General features: G+C 41.1%; 1 protein-coding gene across 2 annotated transcripts in view; it reads right to left on the bottom strand.

Annotated features, from left to right (window-relative positions):
- Positions 1-23,678, bottom strand: part of VWA3A (von Willebrand factor A domain containing 3A) — a 79,764-nt gene that overhangs the window by 42,862 nt on the left and 13,224 nt on the right. For both annotated transcript variants that reach the window (XR_011314708.1, XM_069734169.1), the window contains exons 3-16: positions 23,081-23,177; positions 21,497-21,621; positions 20,275-20,352; positions 19,138-19,192; positions 14,843-14,941; positions 12,752-12,858; positions 12,377-12,502; positions 4,951-5,050; positions 4,786-4,851; positions 4,204-4,335; positions 3,312-3,450; positions 2,472-2,575; positions 1,270-1,350; positions 264-358 (exon numbers count right to left, since the gene is read on the bottom strand). Coding sequence is in view for 1 of the 2 variants with exons in the window: in XM_069734169.1 (XP_069590270.1) it covers positions 264-358; positions 1,270-1,350; positions 2,472-2,575; positions 3,312-3,450; positions 4,204-4,335; positions 4,786-4,851; positions 4,951-5,050; positions 12,377-12,502; positions 12,752-12,858; positions 14,843-14,941; positions 19,138-19,192; positions 20,275-20,352; positions 21,497-21,621; positions 23,081-23,177 (1,404 nt within the window). In the remaining variant the exon portion in view is untranslated. The remainder of the gene's footprint in view (positions 1-263; positions 359-1,269; positions 1,351-2,471; positions 2,576-3,311; positions 3,451-4,203; positions 4,336-4,785; positions 4,852-4,950; positions 5,051-12,376; positions 12,503-12,751; positions 12,859-14,842; positions 14,942-19,137; positions 19,193-20,274; positions 20,353-21,496; positions 21,622-23,080; positions 23,178-23,678) is intronic.

The following is a 23,678-nucleotide window of genomic DNA, read 5'->3' as shown; positions in this document are numbered from 1 at the left end:
TTCTGAAAAATCCTTACTTGAAAAATTTTTTGCAAATTATGTTTCTGATTCATTAGGACCCAAATCATTAAAAATCTGTCATTAAAATAAAAATAAAAATAAATGAAAATTGCTAATTTGGCAAGTAATGGGTTAAGAAGATGTGAGTGCGGAGTGCCGGCTATCGTTTGGACTGTTTATAATCATGTGATGATTGACATTAAGATGGCAGATATGCATTAAACATTTGTAGGATCATGTTTTAAGGAAAACATAACACACACCTTTTTTCACAAACTGTTCCCCACTGTCTTCTGCTTCCTTTTGTAAGCCAGTCTATTCTCTTCTCATAGGTCCGTGCCATTTTGGCTAACTGTTTCTGAAAACCAAATGTTATACAGATTCATAACTAGCTTATATATGCTCTTCACGAACTGATGATCTGCTTTTTTTTTTAGGTCTGTAATGGATTAAATGAGCCTGCCATCTGTGGCTATATACAATAGTTTTGTGGGAAAGGCTCAGTACAATTTGTAAATGTCACGCTGCAGCTATGCAGGTAACTGCAACTTCCACTAGATGGCAATAGAGTGGACGGATAGTAACAAGTCTGCAAGAGCAGACCTGCAGTGATGCAGCAAAGCTACCACCAGGTGGCAGCAGAATAGTCAAACAAGCTGAGTCAAAACCTAGACTGTCACAAAGTAAAAAGGGCACAAGCACAGAGTCAGTGGAGAGCCAAAGGGTCAACACCAGATAAAAGGCAGAAGTACCAGGGACCAGAGGCAAAGTCAAGTCAAAGTCAAAGCCGAGCCAAACTCCGGGAAATCCAACAGGAACCAGGAAAACACTAAGAGAGGACGAGCAGGGAAGGAGGAATAGACATGGGCAAGGTCAGAAAATGCAGCAGGACAAATCAGGGTACTGCCAGAGCCAGATACACTCGCCGTAGGCAGAAAATATAACTGACATGGAGGCAGAGGAGCTAAATAGCAAACCTGAACCCAGAATGAGGCAGAGCAAAGTTAACCCTTGAAATGATCAGTCCAGGAAAAGCGCAGACAAGACTCAAAACTCGGACTGGATCATGACAGTAATCTTTTCCATTTTAATTTCTGCTCATTTTGACCTTAGGAGTCCAGTGGGCGGTCTTATTAGTGATTGACAGCCTTCCCCCACAAAAATATCTACCCAGAGAGCCTCATTAAAACATTTGTATTTTGTAGCGCTAATATTAAAAATATGCAAATCATTCATCAGTATGCTTAAAATAATGATCAGAAAAGTTACCTGATAATCGTAAAGCACTGGAGGATCCACATGTATATTTTTAACAGTTCCGTCATGCCACTCAAATTGCATCATTGCTCGCTAAAAAAAAATATAATAAATAAAAATAATCATACAAGCAGTGAAACGATATAAGGTACACTCTACACACTGGTAAATATTTAAACAGATAATTAAAAAAAAAAAGCTAATTACTACTTTTTTTAATGTAAATTAATGAACCATATTTTTTCGTACTATAAGACGTATCTATATCACACAACCGAGCTAAGACAACAGAAAATAGGAAAATAAATATGTCATACAAAAAAACTTAAAAAGGTCACCCACTCCCAAATAATGGTCATTCCATTGATTGAAAACACCAGACTCGAATTTCACCTTCAAATGATCTAACCCTAAAAGTTCACATACTTTTGCAGCTCACAGATGTAATATTGGATAAATTATTATTTAATATTATTATAATTAATTAATATTTTTTCATTTAAAAAAATGATTAAAAGTCTAATATTTTTGACTCTTAGGTTTTACTTGGTTATCTTTATCTAGTGTTAGAACTTGTGCAAAAAATATGATGTTGTTTTAGGTCAAATTTAGGTTGAAATATTGAAAATTCGGAAGGGTTCACCAAACTTTAAAGCACCACTTTTGAAGCCGCTGTCAATCGTGACAACAGTATTTCCGAGGTTAAAAATGAGGAAGCCGGATGTTTTACTTATTTTCATAAAAAAATGGTAAATATACAATAGTCTGCAATATGACACTGTAATACAATAGTCTGCAATATTAAAATATCACAGTGTAACATATTAAGTGATCACAGATTCTAGTCCCCCTAAAGGGGACTACTAAAAAAATAAATAAAAAATATGTATAAAAAAAAAAAATAGAAAAAAAAAATTATTCCCCAAAATGTAATGTGAAGTTTAAAAAAAATTAAGACATTTTCTATTACTGTCCATATTAATAAAATATCAAAATATTAAGTTCATAGTGTGAATCCCCCGCAAAGGTAAAAAAAAAAAAAAAAATGTTAAAATATTTGTTTTGGGGTTGAAAAAAATAAAAATAAAAAAAGAGATCAAAAAGTTGTATGGACCTCAAAATGGTACCAATTACAAAAAAAAAAGCCCTCGTATATAGCAACCAAAAAAAAAATACAAATGATGGCTCTCGGTTGGCAATATCTGATGACTTACCTCCAGAAGGGTAGAGGAGACAGTTTTTTGCAGTATGGGCACAAACTCCTCCACCGTGGAATAAGCGTTCGGAGCCAGTACTTGATACAGGGACATCTTTTTGGCTACAAGCAATATAATAAAATCTATAATTGTGTATGTTATAGAAGGTGACGTGGCACAAGCTGTTGGTGAAGGTAACATTGACGCAAACATTGACGCAACCGGTGATATGAAATATGCCGTCTGATCTATGGGCAGTGTCAATCAATGGGTGACGGGGGAGCTGCGGGGAATGGCGTCAGCAGGGGGTACACTACTCTGGAGCGCATGGTGTGTCCTCACTGGATGATAACCTAAGGTGGGAGACATCCATACCACCTTGGAAAGAACATAAAAAAGGAGAAAAATAAATAAAACTGTGCAGAAGACTTGATACAGTTAGTAGTGTCTGCCTCCTACAGACACTAGTCCACCAAGTATCAGAGGAGAGGGAATAGACCAACATGTTTTTTTGTGTTGAGCCTTCTAATACAAGAAAAGTTTGTATTACTCAATCTGCAAACGTATAAAAGGAAGCCTGTCAATCACTGATTAGGCCCGCCCCCTTGACTAGTAAACCTAGAATCGGCATAGATTTTATTGACTAAATCTACGTTGCACTGAATCTTTTCCCACATACCTATAATCCAATCTGTTCCGCTTTTCCTGCCCACTTCCAAGCTGATGGGTTAATGCTACCAATATCAGATCGAGACTATTTGGGATATCGACCCTTTCAACAATGTGGTGTGCCTGTCTTACACGACAGCCATTTTGGGGAGAAAAAAAAAATCAAGCCGACAATTGGATATCATTTACCTCTCAGTCCATTTTTCAGCAGCCATTCAGATGATGTTCTGGGTAAAAAATGTGGAATTTTTATATTCAGCGGTGCACTGTGATTAGGAGGTTTGGGGAGAAACGCGGAGGGAGGGATTTTGGCGACCTCTGTTGATATCTGCGAAAATATATTTTGCATCAGTAATTTGACAGCTGATTGGCGGGGGGTACTGGATGTAACCCCCCCACCGATCAGATATCGGTGAGGTCTTCATTGTTAAAGTATTGGACAACCCCTTTAATATTCATATGGCCTGGGTTTGTTTTCATGCAACAACCTCTTTACATTTTAGATCTTACATGACATAGCTGATAGAGATTATGACACTTTATTTAAATGGAATCTGTCAGCAGGTTTTTGCTCCTTAGTCTGAGAGCAATATGATGTAGGGGCAGAGATCATGATTCCAGCAATGTGTTCCTTACTGGCCTGCTTGTTGTTGTTTCCATAAAATCAGCGTTTTATCAGCAGGAGATTATCACTACAGGACAAGGTGTCTCAAGCCTCATAGTCATCTGCTCTGTCTAGCGCCGCCCCCAGTACTGATTGGCAACTTTCTGCCTATGCTCAGTGTACGCAAATCTTCAAATCAGTCATGTGTGTGGGGCACAGCATTCAGAGAACTGCTAGATCTACAGCAGAGAAAACAGAGATTTTATCAAAACAGCACCAAGTAGCCCAGTAAGTGACACATTGCTGGAATCAGGTTCTCTGCCCCTACATTATGCGGCTCTTAGTTTACATAGAAAAATCTGGTGACAGATTCCTTTTAAAAGCATTAAAAAGAGAGCCTAATTCTCTTCATTTTATCTAGGACGTAATGTTAATGTGTGAGCCAAAGACACGCGCAATAAGCTAAATATGGCTCACCTTTTGTATTATACTGATACATGTGTCATCCAGTTTTCCTTGCCGCAGCTCCTTGATCTTGTTCAGGACGTCTATTGCTTTCTGTACCTCTTTGTATAGCACCTTAATATCTGTACTTGCATAAATCTCATCCTGTTTTACGCAACACAAATCAGACATTATCGTTGTATCTTTGTTAAAGGGGTTGTCCGGACTTAGGGGCGCAAGTCTGCAGTGACTCTATGTGAATGTAGACTTGTGAATTCTCTCATCACGCGCATTGCACGCTTTAGGGATGACCGCAAGTATGTGATTGCATACATGTGATCACATGCAGACTAGACGTGCCCAATGCAAGTGTATGGGGTGGGGCTGGACAAGTCTAGTCGGAATGTGGCCAGAAGTATGCACATCGTATCTTTGCAGTCATATGACCGCCCACTTCGAACGCGTAGTTGTGCAATGTGAGGACTCAGAACTCTGCAGTCACATAGAGTGTCTGCAGACATGTGAACTAAGGCCGGACAACCCCTTTAAGTATGAAGCATCACTAGCGATATAGGATTGGGATAGAAACTTATTATAACCTGACGTACAAATTACCTCATTCCATGAAGAGAAGCAATGAAACCGTGCGCCAACTGCTTCAGCGAGCGCCTGTAAATCAGCCTATACAGTCATAAACTCCTCATTAGTTATTTTTGTAACAGAACAATTACTTATTTGCACTGTATTTTATATTATATGATTAAGTAAAAATTAGATTACCTGACCGTTGCTATCAAATGCAACTATGTGAATTTTAATATTTTTCCCCAAGATGCATTGCAGAAGGTAGTCCGAAAGGACATCCGACGTCTGGTCGGGGCTAGACACAAATGAACAACAATTATTGGTAAATGTAAAATATAAAAAAAATATGTAACAAGGTATGCATATCAATGGAAGACATATTAATCCCTGCCTGTTTCAGGAACATTATTAGAAATTATTTTACTGAGCGAAGGTCATAATAAAAAAAAACAACACACAAAACAGAAAAAATTATTTAAAAAAAATAAATAGTGAAAGAAAGGTTTGCAAGAATGAATCAAATCGAATAAACGACTGATAGAAAAGTATATTAATCAATATTATGATCTGGAGTTTACAGCACTCCCTGAAGAAGCTTATGCGAAACGCATGTAGAAGGAATACCTAATAACTGCATTATGCTTCCACTTGGTTTCGCCTGTCTTTCATATACCGTATTTTTTTTTTTTTTCACATTACTCCGTGTTTGCAATTTTATATTATGTTCATCGCGTACTACAAGGGTTTTGTGCAATATTTTGATCTAAACAATTAATATTACTGCTTTATACTCTAGATAAAAATATTGATTAACTATTTTTCTATCAATCATTTATTTGATTTATACACCTTCATCAATTCTTGCAAACTTTACTCATAATATTTAGTGCACTATGTATATTATTTCAATGATTATTCCTCCTACACCTTGACTTTTTAAACTGTACCTTGTGTTTTGTGTGTTTTTTTTATTATGAGCTTTGCTCAATTAATTAATTTCTAATCATCAATTAGTATTTTTATTACATTTTCGCCTTTTTTTTAAATACTTTTTCAAATGTGAAGTTTGTGGTACTCCTCGGCTTTTATGCCTTCTAAATTAGGTTTAATTGTTTGAGGAACATACAGACTGGCAAGACTAAGCCACACAGGAGACTAGTCGGAAAGCCCGATCCCTGGCGGCTTCTCCCCGCCTGCTGCTAATGGCTGACAGGTCAGTCCCTATACATGCACACAGGGAGCGACCCATCACTCAAGAAAAGTGGGCGGAGAGAAGATGCCAAGGACCAGCCTTTCTTACTAGTCTTCCATGTGGCTAAATCCCCGGTTGGCTTTTAAAGTTGATTTTTTAACCCCTTCACCCCAAAGCCTGTTTTCACCTAAGTGACAGGGCCAATTTTTACAATTCTGACCACTGTCACTTTATGAGGTTATAACTCTGAAACGCTTCAACGGATCCTGGTGATTCTGACATTGTTTTCTCGTGACATATTGTACTTCATGATAGTGGTAAAACTTCTTCGATATGACTTGCATTTATTTGTGAAAAAAACAAAAATTTGTCGGAAATTATGAAAATTTAGCAATTTTCAAACTCTTAGTTTTTATGCCCTTAAATTAGAGAGTTATATCACATAATATAGTTAATAAACAACATTTCCCACATGTCTGCTTTACATCAGCACAATTTTGGAAACATAATTTTTTTTTGTTAGGACGTTATAAGGGTTAAAAGTTGACCAGCGATTTCTCATTTTTGCAACAAAATTTGCAAAACCATTTTTTTACGGACCACCTCACACTTGAAGTGACTTTGAGGGGTCTATATGACAGAAAATGCCCAAAAGTGACACCATTCTAAAAACTGCACCCCTCAAGGTACTCAAAACCACATTCAAAAAGTTTATTAACCCTTCAGGTGCTTCACAGGAATTTTTTGAATGTTTAAAAAAATTGAACATTTAACTTTTTTTTCACAAAATTTTTACTTCAGGTCCAATTTGTTTCATTTTACCAAGGGTAACAGGAGAAATTGGACCACAAAAGTCGTTGTACAATTTGTCCTGAGTACGCCGATACCCCATATGTGGGGGTAAACCACTGTTTGGGCACATGGCAGAGCTCGGAAGGGAAGGAGCGCTATTTGACTTTTCAATGCAAGATTTGCTGGAATTGAGATCGGAGCCCATGTCACGATTGGAGAGCCCCTGATGTGCCTAAACAGTGGAAACCCCCACAGGTGACACCATTTTGGAAAGTAGACCCCCTAAGGAACTAATCTAGATGTGTGGTGAGCACTTTGAACCTCCAAGTGCTTCACAGAAGTTTATAATGTAGAGCCGTAAAACAAAATTTTTTATTAATTTTCACAAAAAATGATCTTTTTGCCCCAAATTTTTTATTTTCCCAAGGGTAAAAGGATAAATTGTACCCCAAAAGTTGTTGTGCAATTTGTCCTGAGTACGTCGATACTTCATATATGGGGATAAACCACTGTTTGAGCGCATGGCAGAGCTCAGAAGGGAAGGAGTGCCATTTGACTTTTCAATGCAAAATTGGCTGGAATTGAGATCGGACGCCATGTCGCATTTGGAGAGCCCCTGACGTGCCTTAACAGTGGAAACCCCCCACAAGTGACCCCATTTTGGAAAGAAGACCCCCTAATGAACTTATCTAGATGTGTGGTGAGCACTTTTAACCCCCAATTGTTTCACTAAAGTTTAGAATGTAGCATTGTGAAAATTAAAAAATCATTTTTTCTTTCCACAAAATGATGTTTTAGCCCGCAATTTTTTTTTTCCCAAGGGTAACAGGAGAAATTGGACCACAAATGTTATTGTCCAATTTGTCCTGAGTACGATGATACCCCACATGTGGGGGGGAACCACCGTTTGAGTGCATGGCAGAGCTCGGAAGGGAAGGAGCACCGTTTGAAATGCAGACTTAGATGGAATGGACTGCAGGTGTCATGTTGCATTTGCAGAGCCCCTGATGTACCTAAACAGTAGAAACCCACCACAAGTAACCCCATATTGGAAATTAGACCCCCCAAGGAACTTATCTAGATGTGTTGTGAGAGCTTTGAACCAACAAGTGCTTCACTACAGTTTATAACGCAGAGCCGTGAAAATAAAAAATATTTTTTTTCCACGAAAATGATATTTTATCCCCTATGTTTTTATTTTCCCAAGGGTAACAGGACAAATTGGACCCCAAAAGTTGTTGTCCAACTTGTCCTGAGAACGCTGATACCCCATATGTTGGGGGGAACCACTGTTTGGGTGCACGGCAGAGCTCGAAAGGGAAGGAGCGCCATTTGAAATGCAGACTTAGATGGAATGGTCTGCAGGCGTCATGTTGCATTTGCAGAGCCCCTGATGTACCTAAACAGTAGAAACCCCCCACAAATGACCCCATATTGGAAACTAGACCCCCAAAGGAACTTATCTAGATGTGTTGTGAGAGCTTCGAACCAACAAGTGTTTCACTACAGTTTATAACGCAGAGCCGTGAAAATAAAAAATATTTTTTTTTTCCACGAAAATGATATTTTATCCCCTATGTTTTTATTTTCCCAAGGGTAACAGGACAAATTGGACCCCAAAAGTTGTTGTCCAACTTGTCCTGAGAACGCTGATACCCCATATGTTGGGGGGAACCACTGTTTGGGCACACAGGAGAACTCGGAAGGGAAGGAGCCCTGTTTTACTTTTTCAAAGCAGAATTGGCTGGAATTGAGATCGGACGCCATGTCGCGTTTGGAGAGCCCCTGATGTGCCTAAACAGTGGAAACCCCCAATTATAACTGAAACCCTAACCCCAACCCTAACCCTAGCCCTAGCCCTAACCCTAGCCCTAACCCTAGCCCTAACCCTAGCCCTAGCACTAACCCTAGCACTAACCCTAGCACTAATGGGAAAATGGAAATAAATACATTTTTTTACATTTTATTATTTTTCCCTAACTAAGGGGGTGATGAAGGGGGGTTTGATTTACTTTTATAGCGTTTTTTTGGCGGATTTTTATGATTGGCAGCCGTCACACACTAAAAGACGCTTTTTATTGCAAAAAATAGTTTTTGCATCACCACATTTTGAGAGCTATAATTTATCCATATTTTGGCCCACAGAGTCATTTGAGGTCTTGTTTTTTGCGGGACGAGTTGGCGTTTTTATTGGTAACATTTTCGGGCAGATGACATTTTTTGATCGCTTTTTATTCCGATTTTTGGGAGGCGGAATGAACAAAAACCAGCAATTCCTGAATTTCTTTTAGGGGGGGCGTTTATACCGTTCCACGTGTGGTAAAATGGATAAAGCAGTTTTATTCTTCGGGTCAGTACGATTACAGCGATACCTCATTTATGTAATTTTTTTTATGTTTTGGCGCTTTTACACAATAAAAACTATTTTATATAAAAAAATAATTGTTTTTTGCATCGCATTATTCTGAGAGCTATAACTTTTTTATTTTTCTGCTGATGATGCTGTATGGCGGCTTTTTTTTTGCGGGACAAGATGACGTTTTCAGCGGTACCATGGTTATTTATATCCGTCGTTTTGATCGCGTGTTATTCCACTTTTTGTTCGCCTGTAAGATAATAAAGCGTTGTTTTTTGCCTTGTTTTTTTTTTTTTTTTTTTGCGGTGTTCACTGAAGGGGTTAACTAGTGGGATAGTTTTATAGAGCGGGTCGTTACGGACGCGGCGATACCAAATATGTGTACATTTATTGTTTTTTTTTTTTTTTACATAAATAAATGGATTTATTGGGAAATGTTTTTTTTTTTTTTATTTGGGGATTTTTTTTTATTTCTTTTTACACATTCTATTTTTTTTTTTTTTTACTTTCTAACATTGTCCCAGGGTGGGACATCTCTGTATTAGATCAGATCGTTGATCTGACACTGTGCATAGCACACTGTCAGATCAACGATCTGACAGGCAGCTTAGCTGGCTCTCCAGCGCCTGCTCTCAGCAGGCGCCGGCTAGCCAGGTCACTTCATGACCCGGAAGGAGTCCGGCGGCCATCTTGGATCCGGGGACTCCTTCCGGGTCACCGGAGCAACGCGATCTCATTGCGTTGCTCCGGTGGGAGAGCGCAGGGAGCCCCCGTCCCTGCGCGATCCCCCTCTATGCCGTTGTCACTACTGACAGCGGCATCAGAGGGGTTAAATGCCCGCGATCGGCGATAGCGCCGATCGTGGGCATTGCTGCGGGGTGTCAGCTGTCATATACAGCTGACACCCGCACCCGATCACCGCGGCGCTCAGCGCGAGACCGCGGTGATCGGTGCGCCGTACTAGTACTGCTGCTGGCACTAATGCAGTGCCGGCAGCGCAGTACTAGTACGGCGCATGGCGCGAAGGGGTTAAACATACATATCTGAAATCATGCTGTCCATGTATTGGGCGGCATGTATCAGCTGTCAGATTACCTTCAATAAGTATAGGATATTAATGGGGCTCTCCGGACATATCTTATTGGTGATCTATCCTTGATATAGGTCATCAATATGGAATCGATGGTAATCTGACATCCAATACCCTCTACTGATCATCTCCAACAGACCTGATCTCCAGCACCCAGCAGTGGCAGCTACATATTGTATGGAGCTGTGCAAGGCATCTCCATTTAATGTTTAAATCAGAATAAATCCAGAGCTAATAATATCTGATAATCAGTCATGTCCAATATCATACAGTTATATGAAAAAGTTTGGGCACCCCTATTAATCTTAAGCTTAATGTTTTCTAAAAATTGTTTTTTTTGCAACAGCTATTTCAGTTTCATATATCTAATAACTGTTGGACACAGTAATGTTTCTGCCTTGAAATGAGGTTTATTGTACTAACAGAAAATGTGCAATCTGCATTCAAACAAAATTTGACAGGTGCATAAGTATGGGCACCCCACCAGAAAAGTGACATTAATATTTAGTAGATCCTCCTTTTGCAAAAATAACAGCCTCTAGTCGCTTCCTGTAGCTTTTAATGAGTTCCTGGATCCTGGATGAAGGTATTTTTGACCATTCCTCTTTACAAAACAATTCCAGTTCAGTTAAGTTTGATGGTCGCCGAGCATGGACAGCCCTCTTCAAATGATCCCACAGATGTTCAATGATATTCAGGTCTGGGGACTGGGATGGCCATTCCAGAACAGTGTAATTGTTCCTCTGCATGAATGCCTGAGTAGATTTGGAGCGGTGTTTTGGATCATTGTCTTGCTGAAAGATCCATCCCCTGCGTAACTTCAACTTTGTCACTGATTCATGAACATTATTGTCAAGAATCTGCTGATACTGAGAGGAATCCATGCGTCCCTCAACTTTAACAAGATTCCCTGTGCCAGCATCGGCCACACAGCCCCAAAGCATGATGGAACCTCCAGCAAATTTTACTGTGGGTAGCAAGTGTTTTTCTTGGAATGCTGTGTTTTTTGGCCGCCATGCATAACGCCTTTTTGTATGACCAAACAACTCAATCTTGGTTTCATCAGTCCACAGGACCTTCTTCCAAAAAGAAATTGGCTTCTCCAAATGTGCTTTTGCATACCTCAGCCGACTCTGTTTGTGGCGTGCTTGCAGAAACGGCTTCTTTCGCATCACTCTCCCATACAGCTTCTCCTTGTGCAAAGTGCGTTGTATAGTTGACCGATGCACAGTGACACCATCTGCAGCAAGTTGATGCTGCAGCTCTCTGGAGGTGGTCTGAGGATTGTCCTTGACTGATCTCACCATTCTTCTTCTCTGCCTTTCTGATGATTTTCTTGGCCTGCCACTTCTGGCCTTAACAAGAACTGTACCTGTGTTCTTCCATTTCCTTAATATGTTCCTCACAGTGGAAATTGACAGGTTAAATCTCTGAGACAGCTTTTTGTATCCTTCCCCTGAACAACTATGTTGAATAATCTTTGCTTTCAGATCATTAGACAGTTGTTTTGAGGAGCCCATGATGCCACTCTTCAGAGGAGATTCAAACAGGAGAACAACTTGCAAGTGGCCACTTTAAGTAGCTTTTCTCATGATTGCATACACCTGGCTATGAAGTTCAAAGCTCAATGAGGATAGAAAACCAAAAAAAGTGCTTTAGTAAGTCAGTAAAAAGTAGGTAGGAGTATTTAAAACAAGAAAATGATAATGGTGCCCATACTTATGCACCTGTCAAATTTTGTTTGAATGCAGATTGCACATTTTCTGTTAGTACAATAAACCTCATTTCAAGGCAGAAACATTACTGTGTCCAACAGTTATTGGATATATGAAACTGAAATAGCTGTTGCAAAAAAAACAATTTTTAGAAAACATTAAACTTAAGATTAATAGGGGTGCCCAAACTTTTTCATATAACTGTATGTCTGGAGAATTTCTTTAAGCCAAGTCAGAGGAAAAGACCTCCATCTTCAAACACTTGTTGCGGGCTTTTTGCCTCTCATCAGTGCAAAGTAGGACACTGGTTTGCCAACCAGAGTTCTATCTAGATCTAGTCAAAGGCCTAGCACCCATTCCAACAATACCTTACTCTACTTTAAAAAAGGAGACCTGCTATATTATTATTATTATTTTTTTTTTCAAAACTATCAATATGTAGCAGAAAAGTTAACAAGTACTTTATAATCTCATACCAGTTGCTAACGATCACCACTAGGGTATCCAGTTCCTGGATCTGGAGAGTTTTCCGTAATGCTAGAAGTAAGTTACAGCCCCCTCGAGGCTGCATCTCTTGAATCCACTGTCTTGCTTCATGTAATCTATAGAGAGAAGGGAACACAATCTGGAATTCCATAACTATCGTCACAATTTTCAAAATGAAACGGGAGAGTTCCAGCCAGGATTGACCGGAGCCGTACAAGAGAGTCAGATAGGGAAGCAAAGCAGTAGGAGACCCGAAGACTGTATTATGTCCAAAAATTATCCCATCAGCCAGGCAAAAAAAAAGAGAAGAGAAATATAAAATTATGAATATCTTAAAAGAGACTTGAAAATTAAAATATACTTACACCCGAATATTAATATCTTGTGGATATTCCCATGGACAAGACACATCTGTTCCAAATGACATGAGAAACATCCGCTCTTTGTAGCAGAGCTGCTCATCGACCAGGCACTAAAAATAATATCCAAAGTACAGCACATCGAAGTGACACAAATGAGAAAATAAAACAAATGTTGTAATTAACATAAACCTGTTTCCAGATTGAGGAATATTGAAAACAAAATCAGAATTCAGACATTTTGAAAGGGTAGTGGGGGTAAGAAATGCAATAGTTTAAATCTATATTTATTTTTAAGTGTATTTTATGTTTCTGGAATTAATCTAATTGCACGTATTTACTGTTTTCCCATTCCCTGATGAAGAACACTTTAATTCCATTTGGAGCCCATACCCTGCTCCATTCATTCCTTAAGGGACCACCAGAAAAAGCCAAGCGTGGCAGTCGACTGCCCCATAGGGAATGAATGGAGTGGTCTTTAGGTATGCACACCTCTCTGCTCAGGGCTGTGGGGTTGGAGCCCATTTTGGTGGAGTCGGTGTCATGGAAATTGAGGAGTCGGAGGTCTGGCTTATCGACTCCACAGCCCTGACAGGACTGTGGGGTCGGAGTCGTAGAGTCGGAGCCCATTTTGGTGGAGTCGGAGTCATGGAAATTGAGGAGTCAGAGGTTTGGCTTACCGACTTTACACCCCTGGCAGGATTGTGGGGTTGGAGTCGTGGAGTCGGAGCCCATTTTAGTGGAGTCAGAGTCGGTGTCATGGAAATTGAGGAGTCGGAGGTCTGGCTTATCGACTCCACAGCCCTGGCAGGATTGTGAGGTCGGAGTCGTGGAGTCGGAGCCCATTTTGGTGTAGTCAGAGTTGGTGTCATGGAAAGTGAGAAGTCGGAGTCGGGGGTCTAGCTTACCGACTCCACAGCCCTGGCAGGACTGTGGAGTCGGAGTCGTGGAGTCGGAGCCCATTTTGGTGTAGTCAGAGTTGGTGTCATGGAAAGTGAGAAGTCGGAGTCGGGGGTCTAGCTTACCGACTCCACAGCCCTGGCAGGACTGTGGAGTCGGAGTCGTGGAGTCGGAGCCCATTTTGGTGGAGTCAGAGTTGGTGTCAGGGAAATTGAGGAGTAGGAGTCAGAGGTCTGGCTTACCGACTCCACAGTCCTGACAGGACTGTGGGGTTGGAGTCGTAGAGTCGGAGCCCATTTTGGTGGAGTCGGAGTCATGGAAATTGAGGAGTCAGAGGTTTGGCTTACCGACTCCACAGCCCTGGCAAGACTGTGGAGTCGAAGTCGTGGAGACGGAGTTGGAGCCCGTTTTGGTGGAGTCGTAGTCGGTGTCACGGAAACTGAGGAGTCGTAGTCGGAGGTTTGGCTTACCGACTCCACAGCCCTGCCTCTGCTAAATTATAAAGGCGATAAAAGTGCTCCGTTAGGGGATCAAAAAAGCCCTGCTCTGCTATTTGATTATTGTTCCCAGCGGAGGGTCCCCCGCCGACGCATAATTTATCACCTATCCTGTGGCACTAAATCTAGGGTACGGTGGCCTGTTGGACCCAGCTATAAGCAGGTTATAACAAGCTAAATCAGTATAAAATAATGACAGATCTTGGGCATTGCAGTACACAAGTACAGACCAGCAATCAAAGTAAAAAATATTTATGTCCCACAGTGAGACTAAGTATTATTACACCGACTGCATATTGCGATGGGATCTTGGAGATGGGAATACCCCTATTAACGTGAGATTTTTTTTAAAAAAAGATCAAAATTGTGAGTCCTGAGTTGTTGACACCTATTAATGACTTTCTGGAAAGATGATGATCACTGTTCTGGTTGGTTTGCAGGTACGGTTTACTGTAGCATCACATATTTAAACAGAAAAGGACATTAGCAAAAAAAAAAGAAGTAATGAAAAGTACCGCCATCTATGTGACCTGGAGAATAACTAGTTGTAGCAGTAAACAGCGCGGTGCGTAGATAAGGATGTGACTATGTTATGTGCCGTCATCTCTTCAGATATCCGCCGAGGACGCTCATTGTTACTCTTCTTTATTAACTGCCTAACATGATACAAAAAAAGATGAATTCCGGCAACATTTATTACCAAGAGGCCCCTTAAGAAATCCATTCTCCTTGGACCGCAGTTTAGCTGAGATGAATCGATCAGCAGACCGACATTTTTCCCTTGAACAAGTCCAAACATCTAGAAAATTAAAAGCAAAGAATAACATAAAAATATAAAAAAGAAAGAGTAATATATAATGCTGGTTTTACATCCAAATATTTAATCCCTTCCCAAACAGGCAGTTTTCCGTTTTCATTTTTTCAGAAACTTGTAAAATAAAAAATAAAAAAAAGTTTTTTTCTTGTGTCTTCATGTTTCAAGACCATTAATTTTTTTCATTTTTTGCTTGATGGACCTCTGTGGGGAATTGTATTATGTGTGGCATGAGTTGATGCATTTATTGATACCATTTTGGGGGCAGATAAGACAGACATGGACAGCGGATGGACAATGCGCTATTGAGGTACTGTGCTGGTGACAGTACAGACCACAGATGGACAATGCTGCTATTCAGGTAACGAGCTAGTGACAGTACAGACTACAGATGGACGATGCTGCTATTCAGGTAACGGGCTAGTGACAGTACAGACCACAGATGGACAATGCTGCTATTCAGGTAACGAGCTAGTGACAGTACAGAATACAGATGGACAATGCTGCTATTCAGGTAACAAGCTAGTGACAGTACAGACCACAGATGGACAATGCTGCTATTCAGGTAATGAGCTAGTGACAGTACAGACCACAGATGGACAATGCTGCTATTCAGGTAACGAGCTAGTGACAGTACAGACCACAGATGGACAATGCTGCTATTCAGGTAACGAGCTAGTGACAGTACAGACTACAGATGGACAATGCTGCTATTCAGGTAACGAGCTAGTGACAGTACAGACCACAGATGGACAATGCTGCTATTCAGGTAACGAGCTAGTGACAGTACAGACTACAGATGGACAATGCTGCTATTCAGGTAACGAGCTAGTGACAGTACAGACCACAGATGGACAATGCTGCTATTCAGGTAACAAGCTAGTGACAGTACAGACTACAGATGGACAATGCTGCTATTCAGGTAACGAGCTAGTGACAGTACAGACTACAGATGGACAATGCTGCTATTCAGGTAACGAGCTAGTGACAGTACAGAATACAGATGGACAATGCTGCTATTCAGGTAACAAGCTAGTGACAGTACAGACTACAGATGGACAATGCTGCTATTCAGGTAATGAGCTAGTGACAGTACAGACCACAGATGGACAATGCTGCTATTCAGGTAACGAGCTAGTGACAGTACAGACCACAGATGGACAATGCTGCTATTCAGGTAACGAGCTAGTGACAGTACAGACTACAGATGGACAATGCTGCTATTCAGGTAACGAGCTAGTGACAGTACAGACCACAGATGGACAATGCTGCTATTCAGTTAACGAGCTAGTGACAGTACAGACCACAGATGGACAATGCTGCTATTCAGGTAACAAGCTAGTGACAGTACAGACCACAGATGGACAATACTGCTATTCAGGTATAGAGCTGGTGACAGTACAGACTACAGATTTTGCAATGCTGCTATTCAGGTAACGAGCTGGTGACAGCACAGACTACAGATGGACAATGCTGCTCTTCAGGTAATGTGCTAGTGACAGTACAGACCACAGATGGACAATGCTGCTATTCAGGTAACGAGCTAGTGACAGTACAGACCACAGATGGACAATGCTGCTCTTCAGGTAATGTGCTAGTGACAGTACAGACCATAGATGGACAATGCTGCTATTCAGGAACCGTGCTGTTGACAGTACAGACCACAGATGGACAATGCTGTTATTCAGGTACCATGCTGGTGACAGTACAGACCACAGATGGACAATGCTGCTATTCAGGTAACGAGCTAGTGACAGTACAGACCACAGATGGACAATGCTGCTATCCAGGTAATGAGCTAGTGACAGTACAGACCACAGATGGACAATGCTGCTATTCAGTTACCATGCTGGTGACAGTACAGACCACAGATGGACAATGCTGCTATTCAGGTAACGAGCTGGTTTCAGTACAGACTACAGATGGACAATACTGCTCTTCAGGTAATGTGCTAGTGACATTACAGACCACAGATGGACAATGCTGCTATTCAGGTAATGTGCTAGTGACAGTACAGACCACAGATGGACAATGCTGCTATTCAGGTAACGAGCTAGTGACAGCACAGACCACAAATGGATAATGCTGCTATTCAGGTATAGAGTTGGTGACAGTACAGACTACAGATTTTGCAATGCTGCTATTCAGGTAACGAGCTGGTGACAGTACAGACTACAGATGGACAATCCTGCTATTCAGGTACCATGCTGGTGACAGTACAGACCACAGATGGACAATGCTGCTATTCAGGTAACAAGCTAGTGACAGTACAGACCACAGATGGACAATGCTGCTATCCAGGTAACGAGCTAGTGACAGTACAGACCGCAGATGGACAATGCTGCTATTCAGGTAACGAGCTAGTGACAGTACAGACCAAGATGGACAATGCTGCTATTCAGGTACCATGCTGGTGACAGTACAGACCACAGATGAACAATGCTGCTATTCAGATAACGAGCTGGTGACAGTACAGACCACAGATGGACACTGCTGCTATTCAGGTAACGAGCTAGTGACAGTACAGACCACAGATGGACAATGCTGCTATTCAGGTACCGTGCTGGTGACAGTACAGACCACAGATGGACAATGCTGTTATTTAGGTAACGAGCTAGTGACAGTACAGACCACAGATGGACACTGCTGCTATTCAGGTAATGAGCTAGTGACAGTACAGACCACAGATGGACACTGCTGCTATTCAGGTAATGAGCTAGTGACAGTACAGACCACAGGTGGACAATGCTGCTATTCAGGTAACGAGCTAGTGACAGTACAGACCACAGGTGGACACTGCTGCTATTCAGGTAACGAGCTAGTGACAGTACAGACCACAGATGGACACTGCTGCTATTCAGGTAATGAGCTAGTGACAGTACAGACCACAGATGGACAATGCTGCTATTCAGGTAACGAGTTGGTGACAGTACAGACCACAGGTGGACAATGCTGCTATTCAGGTAATGAGCTAGTGACAGTACAGACCACAGATGGACAATGCTGCTATTCAGGTAACGAGCTAGTGACAGTACAGACCACAGATGGACAATGCTGCTATTCAGGTAACGAGCTAGTGACAGTACAGACCACAGATGGACAATGCTGCCATTGAGGGAAAAATCATTCATGAAATTTATTTAGAAAAGGAAGAGGAGGGTCCCAAATTATTTCTTCTGCATAGCCGAAAGTATATTCTAATTTAACACAGCGTACGACAACATGACACTAAGACTGGGTTTCCCGCTACAGACTAAACGTTCCCAGTTGGGTTGGGCAGATATACTCGCAGCACCTTGGTCCAGCGGCTACACTGGTCCTCAATGGCTGCCGGACCAGAGCACTGGAAGCCTACTATTCGCGGCATCCCTGATGTCTCTGCTGATTAGCAGGCCTCTGCAACACAGTGATGACTTGGGGCCTACTAATCAGAAGGAGCGCCAGGCATGCCGCATGTATTACACAGATTGTAGTGCTCTGATTCACTGGCCGTGGACTACCAAAGTGGCCTTTGGACCACGGTGTTGCCAATCTTTTTGCTCAACTCTAATTCCTATAAAAACACCTTTATTTCTAGTAAAGGAGCCAGAAATGTGACAAAAAGTAGGAAATGGTCTAAACCAGGGGTGTCAAACTGCATTCCTCGAGGGCTGCAAACAGGTCATGTTTTCAGGATTTCCTTGTACTGCACAGGTGATAATTTAATCACCAACTCATTATTTGTGTAGGTGATTAAATTATCACCTGTGCAGTACAAGGAAATCCTGAAAACATGACCTGTTTGCAGCCCTCGAGGAATGCAGTTTGACACCCGTGGTCTAAACAACATAAGAAACAACCATTGCTTATTACTTGCTCCAGTAGATCCCGCAGTAAATGCAATCTAGACCGCTGCAGCCAATCACTATCCTCATTTGGCACATCTCTCAAAAAGTTAACGTCACTGTGAATGACAGAAGTTTCCATCAGCGGTCACATGAATGATGGGTTGGACTTCATCACTGCAGGATCGGCAGGGACCACCAGGGCGGCAGCGCAGGACAGTTGGAAATTCGACTGGTAACTAATGGCCATTTCCTGATTTTAGAACATTCTCTTCTCTTGTGTAATATTTTAGGATATCCCTGTGGCTAAACTGACCTCCCATCAGTCATAAAACATGTGGATCACTTCTGCATTACCTTCCTGCTCCCTTCCATCAACCAGTGGATTCTTTTATGGAAGTGATCAATTGCCCTAAAACAAAAAGATGAAACAAGATTACCGGAATGGTCAGAATCAGTGTGATAATGCAGGATGTTATAGGGACTCGGTCAGTAGGATCAACATGATTTAGTCGTCTATATGGGCATACAGGTCATAGGAAGCCGAATACAATGACGCCTTGATATCTGCGATCTGATGTCTTATTGCAGAGAAATCCACATTTTTCTTATATGCAAATGAGCTGTTAAGATCTATGGGCCGGACGTAGATCTTCCGGAGAATCTTCTTGTGAATGAAAGAGGGCATTACCAGTGTGAGACATGTAGATAAGGAGAGCAGACTGTCAGTCATTACATGTCTCACGCTGGTAACGCCTTCTTTCATTTATAGTAAGTTCTGGAGGCAGATTCTCAGGGAGATCTATGCCCCGCCCATAGATCTTAACAGCTCATTTACATATTAAGAAAAACGTGGATTTCTCTGGAATAAGACATCAGATCGCAGATATCAAGGTGTCATTTTATTCAGCTTCCTATGACCTACATGCCCATATAGACGGCTTAGGAGGGTTGATCCTACTGACAGATACCCTTTAATATCCCCACATCCTTTATTATCAAGTTGTGTCTGGCCCACTCAGACGTCAGTTTTTGATCAGAATATGATCTGAGTGTCTTCAGTTTTTGTCGTATGGTGAGAAAAAGAAAATCTCCACCTGCTCCATCTGACAGTCAGAGAAAAATTAGTCAGTACTCGGATTTCATCTGAGTGCAGCCTGATTTTTTGGCTGACCCATAGACTTGCACTGCTGATTTTGATCCACCATTAATAATGGAAAAGGTGTCGTAACATAACAGCAGGTTGTGCAACATGAGAAGTTGTATTTTTAGGCAGAATGGATCTCTAATAAATAAGAGTAATCAGATGAGATGTGGATTAGACTGATATTTTTTACCATTTAAAAAAAAAAAATGTATTGGACAATTTCTAACATAACAGACCTTTGCTTACAATTAGACATTTGCATAATTGCAATTTTTTTCGTAGGTTTTTCATCATCATCATCATTATTATTATTATTATTATTATATTATTATTATTATTATACGTACTCCTGAATTTTCAGTTCAAATTCATTTACAGTCTCGGTCGTCAGTTCAATTTGCTTGGAAGAGTTTCTTGATGGTTTCCTTATGGATAAAACCAGATTAGCGATATTTAAGCATGCCTTCTTTGAAATCTAAATACTCGCTCAATATTATCCCTCCAGTTAATAAATGGTTAAACAACAACACAAAGGAAAGCTAATAAAGACTTAGGCTACTTTCACACTAGCATTAACTGCAATCCGTCACAATGCGTCGTTTTGTAGAAAAAACGCATCCTGCAAAAGTGCTTGCAGGATGCGTTTTTTCCCCATAGACTTGTATTGACGACGCATTGCGACGGATTGCCACACGTCGCATCCGTCGTGCGACGGATGCGTCGTGCTTTGGCGGACCGTCGGGAGCAAAAAACGCTACATGTAACATTTTTTGCTCCTGACGGACCGCTTTTTCCGACCGCGCATGCGCGGCCGGAACTCCGCCCCCACCTCCCCGCACCTCACAATGGGGCAGCAGATGCGCCGGAGAAATGCATCCACTGCACCCGTTGTGCAGTGCGTTAAACGCTAGCGTCGGAATCTCTCCCCGACGCATTGCGACGGTGAGATTCCGACGCTAGTGTGAAAGTAGCCTAATGCAAAAAATGTGGTGCTGCGTCTTGTTACAGTACAGACCGAAAATTGTTTTTTTTTTGTGGGATGCATCCATATTTTTTGTGCTTATTTTTATGAAAATAACAAAAGCATCAAGCAAGAAATTTTGGAAACTTGGAAATTTTGGATCCAGGATGAAGAAAAGCCCCAGATCTCAATCCATGGAGTCAAGAATATTTAGTAATCATCAATCCTTAAAAAAGTGGGTGGACAAACAAAACCACAGAAATTGTGATAAAATCAAAACATGGATTAGGCAACAACATCATGTCACCGGTCAGGATTTGGCTCAGAAGAGGATATCCAGCTGCCAGGGCGAAGGGCAGAAGTCTTAAAAAGTGAGGGTCAACATTGGAAATATTAAGTCTTTAAATAAACTTCATGTATTTTTCGATGAGAGTATAAAAACATATCAAATGCTGATACTTGTACTATAAGAACCTTAGAAACATCTAAGATCTGAAAACACTGAAGCAGCAAAAACCTAAATTTACATCAGTCTCAAAACTTTTATTATAACTAGAACGGTCCGTAGCTGATGATATCCATGTCCATAAGGAAATGACGTGACTCACATGACAATGTTCCCCAGCTTTAGCAGATCTTGGATGGTGAGATGCTGGGAGTCTATACCGTGGTGGAGAACCCATTCTTCAGAGCACTGTGTATCCTTACGACTATTTTCTATTGCTGTTGATTTCTGCAGACAAAAGTTAGGCTGTGTTCAGAAATTATGTAATAAGTGCTGGCACCCTTGAAACTGTTCCAGAAAATGAAGAAAATTATTACGATTATAATTCAAACAATTCAAGATTACTTGAATAGTAAATTGTCGCACAGTATTTATATACATATATGTATATCTATGTATAATAAATAATAATAATAATGTATATGTAGTTCGCCTCTATTAGTTATAGTATAGCAATATTACAGTTCCATCGCTAGGTGGCGCTATACCCCCTATTCGTGGAAGTGTTCGCGGTTTGTCACTCGCAGCAGGTTGGCGGAGCATGCACTGTAGCATCTCCGTGATAACGGCGAGTAAAGAAAGTGAGTTTACGTTTACCCCCTGATTTGCGAGCGTATATAGAGGTAAAGCTCAGTATCGCGGTGTTTGAAGAGATCACATTCGCCTATATAAATTAACTTATGGCATAAGGACGTATAACGTCGTACACAGAACAGGACCACGTGCTGCAAATAATAATAGTGGAAGTGTACTGTGACCCCCCAGCCACCATGACAGTCGGCAGACCACCCCTGCTTGATCTTAGTGCGACCACGTTCTGTATTAGTTGTGATTTTGCCCACAATGTGATTTTAATGTGGCGTGGCCAAAGTCACTGTGTAGCCTGAGAAGGAGCTGTCCAATAAACTACTAAAATCTCTCTCTAAAAAAAAATAAAAAAATCCCTTTACCCCCTCCTCTGTGACTCTCCTCGCCCACCGTATGGTTCCCTTACTCTGTTCTACATTACTTCCTTCTTTTCAACCTGTCTTTGAATGAGTATTCCCATCTCCAAGATCCCATTGCAATAATATTAGCAAATGTCTCTAATTAAAAAAGTAGTACAGTTCTTCTGATTTGCTATGTCTCTTGTGCAGGGCATTGCAGTAGCTTAGATATCCATGGTTATGACCAATAACAGCTAACTAACTGTCACTATATGAGTGGTCTTAACCATGGATACCTAAGCTACTGCAACGCCCTGCACATGGGGTAAGCGACATAGCAAATCAGAAGAACTATACTACATTTCTAATTGGAGGTATTTGCTAATATTATTACTATTGTACATTACTCTGTGCCTGTTCCCGCAGGAGCAGAGCTCTTCTGCATCCTGAACAGCACACACGCGACAGGCGTTTCCAGCGATCAGTGGGGGGCTCAGAACCCGGACCGCCGCCGATCAGTAGGGAATTACAGGGAATTTGGGGAAAAAAGTGTAAGTTCTCTTAATTGTCCCTCTGTGGAGATACTGCAGGTACAGATATAATTCCTGCTGGTTTTTTTGGCTCTGGGGGCTTCAAGGGACCATATATATAAAGTTGGGGTTTCTCCTTCACATTCAAAGAGCAATATGGAATATATAATTACTATCTTTATAATCTACATATTGTTTATCGAAGAAGCTGCCAAAAAAAATCATTCTGACCGGCAGATCCGGTGTCTGTGACTTGTTGACTTCCACATCTCTCCGGGAGGGCTTCGCTCTAACAGGAACAGGTATCAAAACATCTTCTGGTTCTTGGCTTTAATTAAAAAAAAAATCATAAAAATCAAACAATTAGTTTATTCATACACTCACATAACTACACTTGTTTTCACTGGCAAAATATTGTTACTAAACGTATCTGCTTAAAGGGGTATTCCCATTTCCAAGATCCTATCCCAATATGTAGTAGGTGTAATAATAAGAATATTAGCAAATGCCTCCAATTAGGAATGTAGTATAGTTCTCCTGATAACCTATGTCGCTTACCCCATGTGCAGGGCAATGCAGTAGCTTAGGCATCCATGGTTACGACCACTAGCAACTAACTGTCACTATATGAGTGGTTGTAACCATGACTACCTAAGCTACTGAAATGCCCTGCACATGGGGTAGGTAATCAGGAGAACTATACTACATTCCTAATCGGAGGTATTTGCTCATATTATTATTATTATTACACCTACTACATATTGGGATAGGATAGCTCATCACTAATAAGGACCCAACGGGTAACTTATATACTACTATGTCCATGCTG

This window comes from Ranitomeya imitator, chromosome 7 (assembly GCF_032444005.1).
Source record: "Ranitomeya imitator isolate aRanImi1 chromosome 7, aRanImi1.pri, whole genome shotgun sequence".
NCBI classification, from domain to species: domain Eukaryota; kingdom Metazoa; phylum Chordata; class Amphibia; order Anura; family Dendrobatidae; genus Ranitomeya; species Ranitomeya imitator.
This window is presented reverse-complemented; position numbering and strand designations above follow the sequence as displayed.